Below are 19,943 nucleotides of genomic sequence, written 5' to 3'. Positions count from 1 at the left end.
TTATTTGTCTTAGCGTTTGGATGAACAAGAAGTAGGACTGAGTGGACTTGTAGGCTCTGAAGTTTCACATTGTTTTGGTTTTGAGTGCAGTTATGCAACAACAAAAATCTACATTTGTAAATTGCACTTTCACAACAAAGAGATTGTACTACAGTACTTGTATGAGTTAAAGTGAAAAATACTATTTATGTATTTATCTATCATTTTTACAGTGCAAATATTTGTAATCAAAAATATACACTTTGATTTCAATTACAACACAGAATACAATATACGTATGAAAATGTAGAAAAACATCCAAAATATTTAACAAATTTCAATTGGTATTCTATTGTTTAACAGTGCAATTAAAACTGCTATTTATCTAGATTATTTTTTTTAATCACAATTAATTTTTTTGAGTTAATCACGTGAGTTAACTGCAATTAATCGACAGCCCTAGTTTAAATTTAAAGGACTCTCTCTGCTACAAAATATATATTTGAATAGAGTGAATCAATCCGTTTACAAAAAGGCACTCAAATGCGGTCAGGCAATCAAAAAGTAGCTATAAATAAATACAGCTAAAAGTACAGCATACTCTGTTCAACCAACTTAGTTCCAAATTTTTAAAATTTGCAAGCCACGGACTGTAAAAATCGTATGATTTTCTAATCCAAACATAAGGTGTTGGAAAATTTTAAATCAGCAGCAGCCCTGAAAACCATTCTTTCTTGATGTACCATTTAAATTCAGCAACTTCCTTCCACTGGACAGGCATGTTTTACATCTGATCACACTTGGAGGTAGGCACACTCGGTACACTTGAAATAAGATAACAGTGAAGCCTGTAATAAGTCTTTAGGGAAAAAACTGCTGCATGCTGACCCTTGTCATTTTATTTTGTCTTACAGTAATAACATGCACAGTCAGCACTAAAGGTATAAATTACTTTTCATTTTATTTAAGACCTGCAGTAACTAAAAAAAGTATTTCTTGGCATCATGTCCAATAATAACACACAAGATTAAATATAGGAGGTAAAGGCTGAAATGCCATATATTGAGCCCTAGAGTCAGGTCTGATAAACAGAAAAGGAGTACTTGTGGCACCTTACTCCTTTTCTTTTTGCGAATACAGACTAACACGGCTGTTACTCTGAGGTCTGATAAAGTTACCAATAAAATTAATTTGGCATTCCTAACTTAATACTAACAGAGCATCTGTCTACTAATCAATCACTATGCAAAAAAGCCCAGGACTTCAATAGTGAGCTTGCTGTAGGTCATCATAGAACGGCCTGGTCAAAGCTATCTCAGAAAGCTTGCTTTAGCATGACTCAAACATACATAGTTCCACCCAAAAATATTGATCCTTGAGCTCCACAAACTCCGAATTCACAAAAGTTGTACAACCAAAAAACCTCAATTATAGGACTTATTCCCAAAGCCCACAAATGAGTCAACTGTTTATTAAGATTAAAATAATTGATGGAAATATGTATGACATAGCACTGAATGAAGCCATTTGAATATTACAAGACCATGAAAGTGGGGGCAGAGAAAGTATAGTAATATGCACACAAAGAGACTGAAAAAATAAGATCCATTCAACAGATCTAGCTGGTTTAACTTATAATAGGTCACTTAAAAACAAAAACTCTACAAAAAACGTATTTTCATTGCATTAATAATGGACAAAAGCCACCAAATTTAATAAAACTCCCACTTCAAAAAATGGTTTTAAGAGAACAATAACCGGAGTTAAGGAAGTGAAGTCACCTTTCTGTTTCAGTTTCCCACTGAAACCATAATTTATTCTCTTTTAAAAAAAAAATAAATGCAAAACAAGTTCGGAACTCTGTAAAGCTCATGTGTTTTGTATTTAAGTTTATAAAACAATTTTACAAAACAAACTGTCCATTTGTTTTCTCCAGTGTTCTTAAAGTCTGTGCAGAGTCGTAGATATTCAGTTTCAGCCTCAAGCAAATACCCAATAACAAAAAAATGTCATTAAAGTGGAGTTAAGACTGTTTAGCAGTGCCCCCAGAATATGAAAATTAGCTACCAAAACCAGAAGCCTCTCAACAGCAGAAAATACACTCAGATAAACAAAACGCAAACATCAGAAAGCCAGGAAGTGTACAGTTACAGTCAGTCATACTTCCCACACCACACACGTACACAACCTTACAATGCATCCATGGAAATGGCAATAGACATTAGGAACCTTACTCATTCCAGCAAAACCTGTCATTTTCTCAGTGCCTACCACCTCAAATCATGACTCCTGTTTGAACACTTGTGACATTCACCAAATATGTCTGCCACAGGGGGGTCTGCATGTCATGCATCAAGCCTGCCTGTTTTCAGCTCCTAAATCCAGACCCAGCATGTGATGCTTGTGACATGCACTGAACAAGCATTAAAAAAAAAAACAAGTAATTAAGGGGCAGGCTGTATCTCAGGAAACCCTTAATTAAAATGATCTTATCTTTTCTTCAGACAACCTCAGACCCTAAATTATAAAACCATTTTCAAGCCAATCCAACTTTACATGTGGATTTTAGATAACACTGAAGATTCAAAATAGCACATTTGGGGGAGGGGGTGTCTATATTTCAGGAATGCCTTATTAAAATGACCTCAGAGGCGCACCACAAACTCTACCCCAAGCCCTCAGGTGGTATAACAATTTTCAAACCCATCCGAGTGCCTGTGAATTTTAGAATACTGAAAATTTGCCTTTAAACAGAAATGTTGCCCAGCTGAGTATTGCAAAACTTTACATTATATTTTTCACATGATCTATCCTAAAAGCAGTCTTCAATGTAAATATGCCTCAGCATAATGGATCTGTTTTCTTTAAAGCATGGTCTTAGCCTGGGGGGGTAGCATTCTGGCATTCAGTATTCATTGACTCAGCTTTCCATACCAAAATTGCTTAGTTTGCAAGTAAAATACGTGTATTCTAACTACCAAACCCTACACATAGCCACTCCAACTGAGAGTATGTCTACACTACGGAGACTATACCAGCACAGTTATGCCAGAATAGCTATGTCAGCATAACCCTAAAGTGAAGATGCAGCCTATGCCAACAGGAGTTTTTCCCAATGCTGTAGGAACAGCAGCTTCCCAAATGAAGTTTGCTTCCACCAACACAGCTTTGTTCAATGGACATAGCTGCAGCCACATACCTGATGACACAGCTAGGTCGACCAAACTTTTAAATGTACACAAACCCAGAGTTCTGTCCATCTTGAACAGCACCAATATTTGAGATTCTGCAAACTAAATTATGCCATTAACTACATCTGTGCAAATCCATAGTCTTCAGACACCTGGGCAAACTCACATCATAATTTGGCCTATGGAATCTGTCTTGTAAAGATGCACAAGACGGAAAGAATCTAATTTGACTTTCAAAGCCCAGGCTACGTGAGGCTTTTATGTTTTTAAGTGACATCTTTTTACTTGCAGATTTAATACATTTGTTATGGAAATTGGTGAGACAATTAATATAAAACCTCATTATGCCATTTTTACAAAGTCATTTTTAGAGCAGAAATGCACTTAATATTGCTAAGCTACTTCTTCAGTGAGAATTTCCATATGGAATTTAAACTTGGAGACTAAGATGTGAAAGCTTAACAAGACAAGTACAAATAAATTGAAAACTGATTTGATTAAACTGAGATGAAAACGTATTTCTAGGTGTCAAGTACTGAACTATATTAAGTAGTAATACTGCATTTAATGTTTGGCACCAACAATAAGCTTGACATTGTACACAACACAAAGTTTCAAGCAAGAACTGTCCTAAAAATTTACAATTTAAGTGAGGGAAGAAAGGCCAGAAAAAGAAATCCACATTTGGGAATTGCAAATTTGAGAATTTCTTTTTTTTTTAAATTGGGCAGGGCGAGCTGGAGGGGATTATGAATTCAACCTTTGGACACTGAGGCACGAAGAAATTGATGATGGGTGCAGGAGTGATAGTGGTGCCATTCTTAAATAGATTATAAGGCAATTTCATGCAGATCAGGCAGCATGGAAAAAAGGCAAGAAGAAAGAAGCAGAAGATGGAAACAAAGCACCAGTGACAGTGATGTAGTCACAGAAATAGAGTAATTTAATTCAAAATTCTTATGTGCAGCAGCAGATTTTCACAATTACTGTAATACTCTGTATTTGCTGCTCACCAAGTCCAGCTTTCAAGACAGGCCACAGGGTGTACAGAAATACCTTAATATACAATTACATGGGGGCTCAATATTATTAAAATTACTCTAGTCCTGCCCCTCAGACTTCTTTCAAGGGTTTTTGATAGTTTGTTCCTCCATCACCCAACCCCTCCTCTGTCAAGTCCCACAAGTCTCAATCCTAATTCCTACTTTATTTTTTAATGTATTAGAGGCTTAAGTTTAAGACACCTTGAAGAAGTGATTTTTGAGAATGGATTTAAAGAAAAGAGGCAGGCAAAATGGCATATGGGATTGAGAAGGAAGTTCTAGGCATAGAAAACACAGAGACATACAGCTAGTCAAAAGAGGAACATTTGAAGGATCTCTCCATAACACCCTGCTATTATGTGAAAGGGATCTTAAAAAAATATTTAAACCTGCCCATGCAACTATCAGGTGTCATTACCCTCAATATGCAGCACATTTTCAGAGCAATTTGTCACAGCCAAATGTATCTTACGTGACGACCACAGGTTTACCTTTACTGCTCATAATTTGCGGAGCTTAGTGAAACAAACCTGGAGAGTGAAATTTGTCACACATACTGCACATGGTAACATTTAGCTTCACTTAGATGCAAGTGAACAGCATCATTGGTCTTGATTGTATCAAAACTAAAATTAAAGACTGCTCCTGTGAAGACAGCATTTTTATGGCTGACTTAGAACAACGCTTCCTCAGCTCTCGTCCCCAATGCCCCTACTCTACTTGCGCTACATTGATGACATCTTCATCATCTGGACCCATGGAAAAGAAGCCCTTAAGGAATTCCACCATAATTTCAACAATTTCCATCCCACCATCAACCTCAGCCTGGACCAGTCCACACAAGAGATCCATTTCCTGGACACTATGGTGCTAATAAGCGATGCTCACATAACCACCACCCTACACCGGAAACCTACTGACCGCTATGCCTACCTACATGCCTCCAGCTTTCATGAAGACCACACCACACGATCCATTCTCTACAGCCAAGCTCTATGATACAACCGCATTTGCTCCAACCCCTCAGACAGAGACAAACACCTACAAGATCTCTATCAAACATTCTTACAACTACAATACCCACCTGCTGAAGTGAAGAAACAGATTGACAGAGCCAGAAGAGTACCCAGAAGTCACCTACTACAGGACAGGCCTAACAAAGAAAATAACAGAACGCCACTAGCCATCACCTTCAGCCCCCAACTAAAACCTCTCCAACGCATCATCAAGGATCTACAACCTATCCTGAAGGAAGACCCATCACTCTCACAGATCTTGGGAGACAGGCCAGTCCTTGCCTACAGACAGCCCCACAACCTGAAGCAAATACTCACCAGCAACCACACAACAGAACCACTAACCCAGGAACCTACAAAGCCCGTTGCCAACTGTGCCCACATATCTATTCAGGGGACACCATCATAGGGCCTAATCACATCAGCCACACCACCAGAGGCTCGTTCACCTGCACATCCACCAATGTGATATATGCCATCATGTGCCAGCAATGCCCCTCTGCCATGTGCATTGGTCAAACTGGACAGTCTCTAAGTAAAAGAATAAATGGACACAAATCAGACGTCAAGAATTATAACATTCAAAAACCAGTTGGAGAACACTTCAATCTCTCTGGTCACTCGATTACAGACCTAAAAGTGGCAATACTTCAACAAAAAAACTTCAAAAACCGACTCCAAAGAGAGACTGCTGAATTGGAATTAATTTGCAAACTGGATACAATTAACTTAGGCTTGAATAGAGACTGGGAGTGGATGGGTCATTACCCAAAGTAAAACTATTTCCCCTTGTTTATCCCCCCACCCCCACCGTTCCTCAGACGATCTTGTCAACTGCCGGAAATGGCCCACCTTAATTATCACTACAAAAGGTTTTCTCCCACCGCCACACCCCTGCTCTCCTGCTGGTAATAGCTCACCTTAAGTGATCACTCTGGTTACAGTGTGTATGGTAACACACATTGTTTCATGTTCTCTATGTATATAAATCTCCTCACTGTATTTTCCACTGAATGCATCCAATGAAGTGAGCTGTAGCTCACAAAAGCTTATGCTCAAATAAATTTGCTAGTCTCTAAGGTGCCACAAGTACTCCTTTTCTTATTTCAGGGGAAGTCATTTAGATTGACGGCAAATTGCCTAGAATGCTTAAGAATCCCATTTGGATACAGTCCTCACCAGAAAAGATAAGCTCATTTAAGTTGATAATAAAAGTGCCAATAGGAGACGTGGAATAATGAAAAATCCAGAGTGGCAGCTGACTCAGAAGGCTGATAGGTGATATTGACACAGAAATTAGTAGAGGAGACCAAAAAAAAAAAAAAAAAAGAACCTGAAATTACTTTAGCCTTGACCAGTGGAGACAAGGGGACTTTTACAATCAGTCTTTTTCTTTTCGGCACTGGCATGTTCTTGGATTTGGCAAAGGAAGTAGGAAATCTCCAGTTGTGCTGTTCACACCACAGAGCTCTTAACTCTCAGAGAAATGTAGGAGGAAGGAGGCTGTTAGATGCTGCTCTCCTCAGTGGTCTTCAGTTGAGCCCGCAAGTTTTTGACAACTTAGATAATTACACTAGCACAGTTCAGAGGTGCAGCGTGAAAGAAGGAGAAAGACCCAGACTGACTTACCTTATCCCACCACAAGAGATATACTTATGTCTTCTACTTAACCTTCTCTGACTTTTCAGCCATTGCTCATTTGCCATAAGGTGGAAAGTTTGAACTGAGGGGAAAATAGACTTTTAGGACAATTATGAAAAAACATAGTGGCAAGCAACATATTTGTGCTGGTCATTTTGTGCAAGGCAGATGAAAGTGAGGAAGCTTACATTGACCTAGGAACAACCAATAAAAAACTCCATATGTTCATTTGTCAATCTTTCCTGTTAAATTGTGCCCTATACAAAATGTCAGAGACAGCCTGTAGAGCAGTGGTGGGCAACCTGCGGCCCATCAGGGTAATCTGATTGCGGGCCACAAGACATTTTGCCGACGTTGACCGTACGCAGGCACAGCCCCCCACAGCTCCCAGTGGCCGCAGTTCCCAGCACGTCCCTGCGGCCTGTCACTTCCTGCAGCTCCATTGGCCAGGAATGGCAAGCTGCGGCCACTGGGAGCTGCAGGGGGCCGTGCCTGTGGACAGTTAATGTCAGCAAAACGTCTCATGGCCCGCAATCAGATTACCCTGATGGTCTGAAGGTTGCCCACCACTGCTGTAGAACATAGGCCCACCTTATACTGGGTGAACGATAGTTTTAAACTGAGTTGGAATATTAGCATGAACAATAGGCCCAAAGCATTGAACCAAAAACAATGAAATAATGAGAAAAAAAGAGTTATGTTAAATTTGTAGTGACCCTTCAAAATGCCAGTGTTATCTTATTTAAGGATTGGGCTAAAGTAACACAAAGAAAACACGGTTAATTGGGTACTATGAGCAGTAAATAATTGACTATATCAGGAACTCCTTCATCTGGCCTTAGCTAAGGTCTGATAATTGGTAATGCCATTGCACTTGTTTGTTAAATGCAATAAAAAATAAACTCCTAAGATTCATTGCTAATACCTGCCTGACCAAGTTGGACTACTCCTGGCTTTAGCCCATTTGTAAGTATCTTGATCAACTACTTATAAATGTTTTGTTACTGTTTGCATCTAGTAAATTGCTCATTATTTAGGCATGTTTAGATGAATTGTATAAACACCATTCAATGTTTGGATTTATTAAAGAAATTTAAATTAGTATCTTGGTAACATCCTGCATAAATAATAATAATTCCAACATTGCCCTTGTCCATTCAGAGAATATCTGTGAAGATGAAACAATATGAAATAAGGGTGAAAGTGTCAGCTACAATTTTCTGCCTTAAAAGAACAGTCAATTTAAAAATCATAATTGTGCTGGAAAATGATACATTTTATAGTTTAAAGTATAGCGTAACTGAAAGACGATGGAGAAAAAATGTTTAATTTTCAATTTAATGTATACCTAGTGGTTCCCCTTGTACTGTCACTGTCCATTGTTTGTGTGGGTCTTTCATAGAACAAGAAAGGTTTTCTTTTCTTTTTTTAATATATATGATAATATGATTGTAAAAAACAAACAAAATGGCATGAGATCAGGGGAGCTGCAGTACCTGAAACTACTTATAACTCTTTGAAAGAATTTTTTTTTTTAACTAGATTTGTAGTTGCCAATGTACCTTTAACTGTTGCTTGAGGGTTTTTATTTTGTTTTGTTTGATTCTTAACTTAGTTCTGACAATACTGTATCACTAACCATTTTGGCGACTGAATATATTTTGCTTGTTTGTGTTTTTCCAAAAGTCCCATTTTATTTTTAAGAGTGAAAATTGTGATAGTACTTTGCTAGCTAATGGCTCACTCAGCTAGTGATTTACCCACATTTTTCAACCACAAAATTCTACTTTACTATTGTATTCTTTGGTCATGTAAGTACATTGCATACTCTATCATAATCAACCACTAGTCTATAACTGCTTCCATTAAGCTAATTCAAAATTATAATATACTTGTTAAACTATTTTATTTCTTAAAGTGTGGTTTTGTGGGGCTAAACACTACTGAAGAGTTTTCACCTGACCTCAGAAGTAGCTGTTATTTCAGTGGCAGATGGAGTGTCCCCTATACATGCAGTGTGCAATTTTTAAAAGAGTTAGGTATGCAACTGCACATTCAAAAGCATTTGGCCTTTCATGTACGCGACTACAATCATACATCTAGTTATCCATCTGCATGCATAAATATCTTATTTGCATTCAACTAATGTTTTGAAAAGACAAAATCAGTAATGAAGATATTTGCAGCTGAAATCAGCAACTGACTCTATGAGTTCAGTTTCAGTGGCTTTCTTGGTGTAGATGTATTAGGACTGAAGATCAATGAATTATGAAACGGGTTTAACAAGGAATGCGGCTACGTAGCCAAAAGCTTCAGTGACACAATCAGATTGCCAAATAATGGACATAAACTGAACATTAAGCCAGACCATCTGAAGGAACTAGGTATGGATTGATCCACGTGGTGCTTGATTTGCAAGCAGGTTACATCCCTTCTGGATTTGCCATCATGGTGATGTATGTTTTGAAAGTCAGACCCAGAATTTGTAAATCCAACATTTTGGGAACTTTTTGTATTAAAAGTACTATATAGAATAGTGTTAATCTTTTAAGCATGACCTTTACCTAGCCTATACACAGGGAAGAAAGGAGAGCAGCAGAATACGGACCCTGGACTTCAGAAAAGCAGACTTTGACTCCCTCAGGGAACTGAAGGGTCGGATCCCCTGCGAGAATAACATGAGGGGGAAAGGAGTCCAGGAGAGCTGGCTGTATTTTAAAGAATCCTTAGTGAGGTTACAGGGACAAACCATCCTGAAGTGTAGAAAGAATAGTAAATATGGCAGGCGACCAGCTTGGCTTAACAGTGAAATCCTTGCTGATCTTGAACACAAAACAGAACCTTACAAGAAGTGGAAAATTGGACAAATGACCAGGGAAGAGTATAAAAATATTGCTCAGGGATGCAGAAGTGAAATCAGGAAGGCCAAATCACACCTGGAGTTGCAGCTAGCAAGAGATGTTAAGAGTAACAAGAAGGGTTTCTTCAGGTATATTAGCAACAAGAAGAAAGCCAAGGGAAGTGTGGGCCCCTTACTGAATGAGGGAGGCAACCTAGTGAAAGAGGATGTGGAAAAAGCTAATGTACTCAATGCTTTCTTTGCCTCTGTCTTTATGAACAAGGTCAGCTCCCAGAGTGCCGCACTGGGCAGCACAGCATGGGGAGGAGGTGACCAGCCCTCTGTGGAAAAAGAAGTGGTTCAGGACTATTTAGAAAAGCTGGATGAGCACAAGTCTATGGGGCCGGATGCACTACATTCGAGAGTGCTAAAGGAGTTGGTGGATGTGATTGCAGAGCCATTGGCCACTATCTTTGAAAACTCATGGCGATCCGGGGAAGTCCCGGACGACTGGAAAAAGGAAAAGATGGGTAGTGCCCATCTTTAAAAAAGGGAAGGAGGAAGATCCTGGAAACTACAGGCCAGTCAGCCTCACCTCAGTCCCTGGAAAAATCATGGAGCAGGTCCTCAAGGAATCAATTCTGAAGCACTTAGAGGAGAGGAAAGTGATCAGGAACAGTCACATGGATTCACCAAGGGCAAGTCATGCCTGACTAATCTAATTGCCTTCTATGATGAGATAACTGGCTCTGTGGATGAGGGGAAAGCGGTGGACGTGTTGTTCCTTGACTTTAGCAAAGCTTTTGACACGGTCTCCCACAGTATTCTTGCCAGCAAGTTAAAGTAGTATGGGCTGGATGAATGGACTATAAGTGGATAGAAAGTTGGCTAGATTGTCGGGCTCAACGGGTAGTGATCAATGGCTCCATGTCTAGTTGGCAGCTAGTATCAAGTGGAGTGCCCCAAGGTCCTCGGGCCGGTTTTGTTCAATATCTTCATAAATGATCTGGAGGATGGTGTGGATTGCACCCTCAGCAAGTTTGCAGATGACACTAAACTGGGAGGAGAGATACGCTGGAGGGTAGAGATAGGATAAAGAGGGACCTAAACAAATTAGAGGATTGGGCCAAAAGAAATCTGATGAGGTTCAACAACGACAAGTGCAGAGTCCTGCACTTAGGACGGAAGAATCCCATGCACAGCTACAGACTAGGGACCGAATGGCTCGGCAGCAATTCTGCAGAAAAGGACCTAGGGGTTACAGCGGACGAGAAGCTGGATAGGAGTCAGCAGTGTGCCCTTGTTGCCAAGAAGGCCAATGGCATTTTGGGATGTATAAGTAGGGGTATTGCCAGCAGATCGAGGGACGTGATCGTTCCCCTCTATTCGACATTGGTGAGGCCTCATCTGGAGTACTGTGTCCAGTTTTGGGCCCCACACTACAAGAAGGATGTGGAAAAATTGGAAAAAGTCCAGCGGAGGGCAACAAAAAATGATTAGGGGACTGGAACACATGACTTATGAGGAGAGGCTGAGGGAGCTGGGATTGTTTAGTCTGCAGAAGAAAAGAATGAGGGGGGATTTGATAGCTGCTTTCAACTATCTGAAAGGTGGATCCAAAGAGCATGGATCTAGACTGTTCTCAGTGGTAGCATATGACAGAACAAGGAGTAATGGTCTCAAATTGCAGTGGAGGAGGTTTAGGTTGGATATTAGGAAAAACTTTTTCACTGGGAGGGTGGTGAAACACTGGAATGCGTTACCTGAGAGGTGGTGGAATCTCCTTCCTTAGATATTTTTAAGGTCAGGCTTGACAAAGCCCTGGCTGGGATGATTTAGTTGGGGACTGGTCCTGCTTTGAGCAGGAGGTTGGACTAGATGACCTCCTGAGGTCCCTTCCAACCCCGATATTCTATGATTGATTCTATACAGCTCTAACTATCCTTCACCATGTACAACCAGACCAGTACCACCAAGGACGAAGAACAGCTGGTTGAAGCCAAACCCAGGCAAGACAGAAGTTTTGCTTGTGGGCACAAGAAAGCATCTTGAAGAGTTCACAGCCATGGCACAATCTCTTTTTGGTGTGTACGCACCCACAATTGATCAATTCACTTCATAATTTAGGAGTGCTCCTGGATTCCTTGCTGAGGCTAAGCGCTCATATGATAGAAAGTATTAGTCACAGATGCTACTGTCTCTGGTTCGGTAGGTGAGGCTGTCCCATCCTAGCAGACTATGACCTGACTGCAGTTACCTTTGTCACCTCCTGTCTTGACTATAACAATGTAACATTCCTAAGGGCTGATGGCTTCCTGTCCAGTTAATTCTATACAGTACAGAATGTCTCCTCAGCAACAAAGGCTACCTCAAACACATGAAGTCTGTCCTTTGCTCTCTAGACTAGCCTACCACAGAATACTGAGGTTAACTTCAAGGTCTCAGTCCTTACCTTCAACTTGTTCAAAGGCCTAGGCCCAGCATATCTCAGATCATCTCTTTGCTGAGAACCACAGTTGACCATTCTGCTCCTCAGAGAGTAATTTTCTACAAGGGTAAAGCTCAATTGTGCAAGAAACAGAGCCTCCTTGGAAGCTAGTAAGAGACTATGAAATGAACTCCCACAGAAACTAAGAATCATCACCACCTTCCTTGCACACTTTTCTGACCTTGCCTTCTCTAAAATGCCAAGCAGGTGTGTACATTTTAAAAAAAAAATCACAAAATCCTACTAAAACAAAACACTACACTGCACACAAAATCTGAGAAAAGAATGAGAAAGAGAGAGAATATAACCTGCATAACAGTTGTTAGCCACATCATTTAATACATTACAGAAAGGTGCTCAGATGCTACAGTGATGAAGAATAAAAACATACACAGAAAAGAATAAGCAGATCAGAAGCCAACAATTTAAAGCTAAGGCATTCATTCTTCCATTAAAAAATATGTAACTAACCTTTACGTAACATTAACATCTGTGAGAGTTTAGTAGGTCAATGAACCAAAATTTGTACTAGATGTCAAACTAGGTGTTGCAACACAAGCATAAAGGAATCGTGGCCAGATACACATTAATCGTTAACATCTAGATAGGAACAGAGTTACTCATCTGTGTTAGTCATGAAATTCAAATACACAAGGAAGTCTACCTCCTTTCAAGAATGGTCTCCTTAAAATGAAACAACCTGAAAGATATCCCAAAACTAGTTGCACATAAACTAACAAATATCAAATGATGATTTCAGAATCAAACTGAACTCCATCAACCAGAGGGTGCAGACAACATTCAGTTCTTTGTTTCTAACTCAGTAAGAACTTTAAGAACCAAGCAATTGATTTCAAGAGCTGGCATGGCCAAGGGTTATGTTCCTCACAAATACTTCACAGCCAGCACATCAAGGGGAACTAGGATCCAGCCACACACGCTGTCTACAGAACACTCAACGTAGTTCATCTACATTAGCTGGATTTCCTTCACACAAATATCCAGTTGCCCTCAACCCCAAGATAGCTTTCAGACAGAGGAAAAATCAGCCTTGCCCAAAAAGGACCAAGTACCTAGCATTTGCTTTCTGACCCCAATAGCTGGTCTCAACGAAGAAACTGGACACCTCATTCAAACACGATTTTGCTTCCCCATCAGAGATGCCACTGCCTAAAAGAGCCAAAGCCCACAAAACATACTCCACAGTCCCCTCCTCTCCTCCAGAGCTCACCATACCCACAGGAGCCTAACCCTTGACACAGTCATGACCCATAATCCCTTTGTTGCCAAGATTGGAACTACCCAGAGAAGCCAGAGCCCTCATACGCACATCTATCCCACTAACCCCTTAACCTTTGATGAGGAGCTACCCAGAAACCTGCGTCCCTCGCACATACACCCCTGCTGCACTCCTTAAGAACGGCCACACTGGATCAGACCAAAGGTCCTTCAAGCCCAGTATCCTGTCCTCTAACAGTGGCCAATGGCAGGTGCCCCAAAGGGAATGAACAGACAGGCTATCATCAAGTGATCCATACCCTGTCACCCAATCCCAGCTTCTGGCAAACAGAGGCTAGGGACACCATCCCGGCCCATCCTGGCTAATAGCCACTGATAAACCTATCTTCCATGAATCTAGCTAGCTCCCTTTTGAACCCCATTATAGTATTGGCCTTCACAACACCCTCTGGCAAGGAGTTCCAGAGGTTGACAGTGCATTGTATGAAAAAATACTTTCTTATGTTTGTTTCAAACCTGCTACCTACTGATTTCGTTTGGTGGCCCCTTGTTCTTGTATTATGAGAAGGAGTAAATAACACTTCCCTATTTACTGCCTCTACACCACTCATGATTTCACAGACCTCTATCCTATCCCCCCTTAGTCGCCTCGTTTCCAAGCTCCTTCCCCTGGGGCTGCCTCCCCCGGGGACGGGACCAAGCCCCTTCTCGCAGCCACCGCAGCGATCCCCAGGGCGAAAGAAGCCAGGCCCCTTCTCCCACATTACGGCACCCACCCGCCCACGGGATCTGGCCCCTAGCCCCCAGCTCACCTGAAGCGGCCCCCGCAGTGCTGGCACTGGTCCCCCACCCAGCCGGCCTGGCACTCGCACTGCCCGCTGCCCGGCTGGCAGCGCCCGCCATTGGCGCACGGCTTATCGCACTCCTTCCCCTCGACCGCCGCCGCCGCCTCGGGCCCCGGCACCAGCAGCATCAGCAGCACCAGGAGAAACTGAGCCGGGGGGCGCCCCGCGGAGCGCCGCGGCCGCCCACCCTGCGAGCCCAGGCTCCCTGCCGCCGGCTGCCTCCGGCTGCTCCGCTCCATCTGCTGCCGCCGACTGGGGAGAGGGGAGAGCGTCGGACTCCTTGCCTCCCGAAGCCTCCCGGGCCGGGCTGAGGGACCGGACGGCGGCCGGCGAGGGCGCTGCGGGCTTCCGATACGGTGGCCGATGAGGAAGGAGGCTGCTCGGCAGCGCCGCTCGCACTCACTCCCTCTCCTGTCTCTCAGCGGCAGGACTGAGGAGCCCTTTGGGCCGCGGCCGATGACGTCATCACCCGCACGCCGTCCACTGACATCATGTCGCCTCCCGACTCGCTCTCCGGAGCGGATGGGGACTGCCATCGAGCGCGGGCAGCGGCGGCCAGAGCGGCGCGGGGCGGGGCCCGTCTTCTGCTACAGTGCCATAGAGCCGGGGCGCCCCGCGTCCAGCGACGGGCCCGGGCGGAGGCGCCGCTTCCCCCCCGGCGCTGACCGGCTCAGCAGCGCGGGGGACAGGAGGTGGCCATGCCTCGGAGCTCCGATGAATGCCAGAGCGCAGGTGCCCCTGGGTGACTGGCTGCTCGTCAACCAGAGCCTCGCCGGGGAGGTGCAGGCTGGGGAGTCTTCACCCAGCCCCAACCACGCTCCCAAGCCCGGAGCCAGCAGGCCCTGGGAGCAAACACGGGCCTGGATCTCCCCGGTTGTTACAAACCGCTGGCTCAGTCCCGGGGGGATGTTTGCAGGGCGGCACGTTCTCCCACTCATAAAATTCTTCTTTCTCCCTCGTAGCTGAAGAAAGCCTAAGGACTGTCTCACAAAGCCCGTCCAGCGCAGGGTGGAAGAAACAAACATCCACAAAAGAAAGCCCTGACTCAGTGAGGAGATGAGCTGGAGCCTGCAGTGGGAGAAAATTATTACTTATTTCTGTTCTAATGGTCATAGAGTCTGAGACCACTGTGATCATCCGGTGTGATCACCTGTATGACACAGACCATAGAACTTCCCAAAAATAATTGCTAGTGCAGGTCTTTTAGAAAAATAGCTAATTTAATTTAAAAATTGACACTGACAGAGAATCCACCATGACCCCTGGTAAATTGTTGCAATGGTTAATTACCTTTGCTGGTAAAAACTTACTATTTATTTCCTGTCTGAGTTTGTTTAGCTTTCACTTCTAGCCATTGGATCATGTTACATTTTTCTCTGCTAAACTGAAGAGCACATTATTAAATATTTGATCCTTATATAGATACTTATACACTGTAATCAAGTCATCCCTTAGCCTTCTGTTTGTTAAGCTAAATAAATAGAGGTCCTTAAATCTATCACTATAAGGCATGTTTTCTAATCCTTTAATCATTCTCGTGGCTCTTCTCTGAACCTTCTCCAATTTATCAATTTATTATCTAAAGACTTAATTGCACTAAGCACTGTACAAAATAACAGACATCCCAAGCCCCACAGGTCTTACAATCTAGGATTTAGAGGCTAAATAACAGGTGAATAAACAGTTAACAGGTGGAATAAGAAGTACAAGGGAATAGAAAAATGTGAGCATTTGCATTGATAGTGCTCACCACTAATGACTAAAGGACATAGCAGTATATTAGTTTTACACTGAAACTCTCAAATTTCATACCTCAGTTACTACTGTGTAGCCAAAAAGTTTGCAATATCACAATGCTTGATGTATTCCAAAGAATCTGTAATTGGGAAGGGAAGTTGAATTCCCATAGCTACATTTGGGAGTAGTTAAAACAGATATTACTGGAGAAAGGGGTATGCTGTGGGCGTGCTTGACTAAAGAAGGAGTTGTGGTTGAGAATCTTCACCGTTCTTTAGGGGCTGGTCCAGGAGCACTAAAGAGTGAGAAAGAGCAAGTAGAACAATATCATCATCAGAGCTGTGATTGACCTGAGCTATCTGAGTGAGGTGACAAATACATTTCTAAACAGACTAATAGGAATGAGATTATTTGCAATGGGAAGAAGATGGAACAGAGCTCAAATTAAAGGTTTTGTTAGAAATAAGTAAAACCTCGATTATGGGTTTGGAGAAGTATGTGAAGTACTTAACGTGATAAGAGGCTAAATTTCACTGAAGTTACTGGGTCAGATTCATCTCTCGTGGCTCTCCATTGATCTGTTTAATAGCAGTGAAGTTACATTAAGGGTAAATTTAATCCATCGTTTTAAATTTGGAAAGAGGTGCATGGTAAGGCTGACGATTAAATTATTTTATTAAGTGGGAAATCAAAAGTGAAAGTTTTGGAAGCACTGTAAAAGGGAGGGGTTGAAGTAAGGTGCAGCAGTGCAAAGAATTATGTTTTTGAGGGTTGGGTAAAAACCTCATTGAAGCTGATGGGTGTAACTGTCACCCTTTATTTAAAATACCCTTAAGAAACCAATGAGCTTCTTTATGGAACCAGAAATCTGAAACAATAGCAGCTGCCACCTAAAATACAAGTATGTCACCACCCAGAACAAAGGTACATGTGGGCAGAGAGGTTTTCCTGTGTGTGGTTTTGAGTAGAGAGAAGAAAGAAAAACACTGTAGAAACATATAGAACAGGAACATAAAGCTAGACCATAACCTGAACAAAAACTGAGAGTGTGGCTGTGAAGAAAGCCTAGAGAGAGAGCTTTTGGGCTGAGTGCTGACTGAAAGAAGCTCAGGGCTGGGAGCAAAGACACTATTTCCTGTTGTTTGATTCCTGCTGTGTTCAGAAAAACAAGATTTTGTAAACAAGATTGAATGAAAGATACCTGATTCCGTCATCAATTTCACCTCCTAATGGAAACAATGCACAGGGCCCTGAACTTTGGCTAACTGGTTAGGTAAAAAATCTCAAATAAAATAGTCAATCAATTACTATATTTAATCCAGACAGATAATTTGTATTTAGAAGGGGGAAAAAAAAAAGCACTTGCTTGTTTGAGCTGAGCCAGGTTCCTGATGGTTTCAATGTGGTTTCTGAGTGGGTCACTGAAGAGAATGAAAGGTATTGATTAAAAACACCAGAAAGTAAATCAAAGATGTATGTAAATGGAAAATCTAGTCAGCCAAAGCACTTAGCTGACACACTCATGGTTATTAAACCCTTTACCTTCCAAGCCTGAGAGAGTGGCAGAGCCTGTCATCAGAATGAAAGTTTGCAACTTAGGGCTTGTCTACACTTACCGGGGGATCAATGAGCGGTGATCGATGCATCAGTGGTCAATTTAGCGGGTCTAGTGACCCGCTAAATTGACCGCAGATCACTCTCCCATTCAAGAAGAGTAGGGGGAGTCAGGAGAGCATCTCCTGTTTACATCATGTAGTGTGGACCCCACAGTAAGTTGATCTAAGCTACGTCGATTTGAGTTACGCTATTCACGTAACTCAAATTGCGTAGCTTAGATCGAATTTCCCCTGCAGTGTAGACAAGGCCTTAGTTTAAAAGTTCTGTGCTAAGATGTCCTGGCACCCAAAGAAAGATAATAAATTGTTAGAGATTTAAGATAGCTATTACAGTTAAACCCTCCTTTCCATCCTATAAAGGTGGAGGAAGCGGAGGGCTCTTTCCGGGGTGCCCTATACTCACATTCCTGGAGCTGCAGACTGCTGTCAAGGTGCACTGGGTCAGAGACTTAACCAAGCACCCCAAGGATAGAGATACTAGCAGGGCATGTTGCTTCTACTCAGCTTCTGCCCTGCGTGTGCAATATAGATGATGCTACCCTACCTTGCTCCTATCTGCTCATGCCATAGGGATCCTACAAGTGGAAACGTCTCTGAGGCAGCTCTGCTCTTCATGTGTCACAGAGATCTTGCTAGTTCTGGCATCTGCTAAAGAGATCCTGCCTTCAGACTCTGCTCTGACTTGCCAGGTCTGGGCTTGCCTGCAATTGTCATAGACGATAATACTTTTGTTTCTGCCAAAACACATGGATGTTGTCCAAGAGAAAATCAGTTACAACACAATAATATAATATAATAAAATACCATCAACTTAAAATAAAACATCAAAACAAATAAGGCGTGAGTGATGTCTTTCCATCTCTGACTCTCCTATATGTCTAGGTATTTCTCTCTAGTAAAATGGATTTCTCACTCAAGTGTTTTTCTTACCGTGAAAATTCCATTGGATTTGACAATAAACAGATATGTCTTAAACTGGGTAACTAGAATACTTGCATGTTAGAATATAATAGATTTGTTTTTATCAAGTAAACTTTGAATCTCTCAAGTTACACTGTAAAAGTTAAGAAGAGTTCAGCTCCACAGATTCACTTTGAGTTGAAAAGTAGAACAAAGGAGTTTTCATAATGAGACAGACCTCTACTCCATCAAAGACAGTCTCCTTCCTCTGACAGAGGCCAATCTTGGATGCTTCAGAGAGAGTTGTAACAATCCCAAATGCCTTTTAACTGCTCCATACTATACCACCAGAAGAAATTCCTTCCTGACTCTAATTGGTAAACAAATTGTGCCCTGAAGCATGATAGTTGTTTGCATACACAATCTCAGCAATGAGGATTTTTTTAAAGTTTCTTTGCTAATTTAATTGTAAATTTCATTGATTCAATTTTTACATGACAGGACAGGAATTTCTAAAAAAATTAAAGTGCCCAGTTTCATACAATTGTTGGTAAACAGTTTACCTACAAACATATATGGAATAGAGTGGGAGGGATTAAGTAAGCCCAGAGTCTAGACTGAGCTTTTTTTTTTTTCCCTGAAAAATGTACTAATAGACATATTGAACTGTTTAAAACACACTTGTTTGGCAATAGGTGAAGTAGGACAATGCTGTTTCTATAAACCACATTCAGTGTGATTATTACATTTAGGAAAGGGAGAACCCAGGATACCAAGACATAGACCTGCTTTAGAACAGTATACTCAGTTATCCTCACATATTTCTATACAGCATTTTAAATCAGTAACTGGTTATTAAATAGACATTTCCCCAGATGTATTAAACTCAGTTGCGTCTGTGATGAACTAACTAACATATTTGTAATGATGAACTACACTTACCCTCTTTCTCACTCTCTAGAGACTTTAAACCCTTATGAAGCTGATCACTGTATCTATATTTGCAATTAAATGTCACCTCTTTATTCATGGTGCAGGTCAAGTTACTTATCCTTCTGAGATGCACAATGACAAGATAGCCAGAGACTGCGTTGTAAAAATAGGCACTTGGGATGAAATTACGGCCCCCTCGAAGTCAACATCAAAACTCCGGCTGACTTTAACAGGGCCAGTATTTCACCCCTAGGGGCTGAGTCGCAGCTGAGCTTGATATCAGGGAGAGATGCAAACAGTGGAAATGCTGTTGGGAAGCTGACTACCAGCCTGTCTAACTTGTGTGTCAGTCACCATGGTGTCTGGGTGTCAGGATCGCAAGAAATTGTAACTACAGCACGCTCACCACTATATTAATGAATCTTTCCCTCCTTTGAGAGAAGAATGGTTTTGCAATGACCCTTTCCTTGTTGTGT

The 19,943-nt window shown here is 41.9% G+C and overlaps 1 protein-coding gene across 1 annotated transcript in view; it reads right to left on the bottom strand.

The window, feature by feature from the left end:
- The window catches only part of ATRN (attractin), a 270,477-nt gene extending 255,585 nt beyond the window's left edge, over positions 1-14,892 (bottom strand). The window contains exon 1 of the mRNA XM_073342975.1: positions 14,249-14,892. Within this exon, the coding sequence (XP_073199076.1) occupies positions 14,249-14,817 (569 nt within the window). The 5' untranslated portion in view covers positions 14,818-14,892. The remainder of the gene's footprint in view (positions 1-14,248) is intronic.
- Positions 14,893-19,943: the final 5,051 nt, after the last annotated feature.

The sequence above is a fragment of the Lepidochelys kempii genome, chromosome 4, assembly GCF_965140265.1.
Source record: "Lepidochelys kempii isolate rLepKem1 chromosome 4, rLepKem1.hap2, whole genome shotgun sequence".
NCBI lineage: Eukaryota > Metazoa > Chordata > Testudines > Cheloniidae > Lepidochelys > Lepidochelys kempii.
The sequence above is the reverse complement of the archived record's forward strand: the minus strand, read 5'-3'. Positions and strand labels throughout refer to the sequence as shown.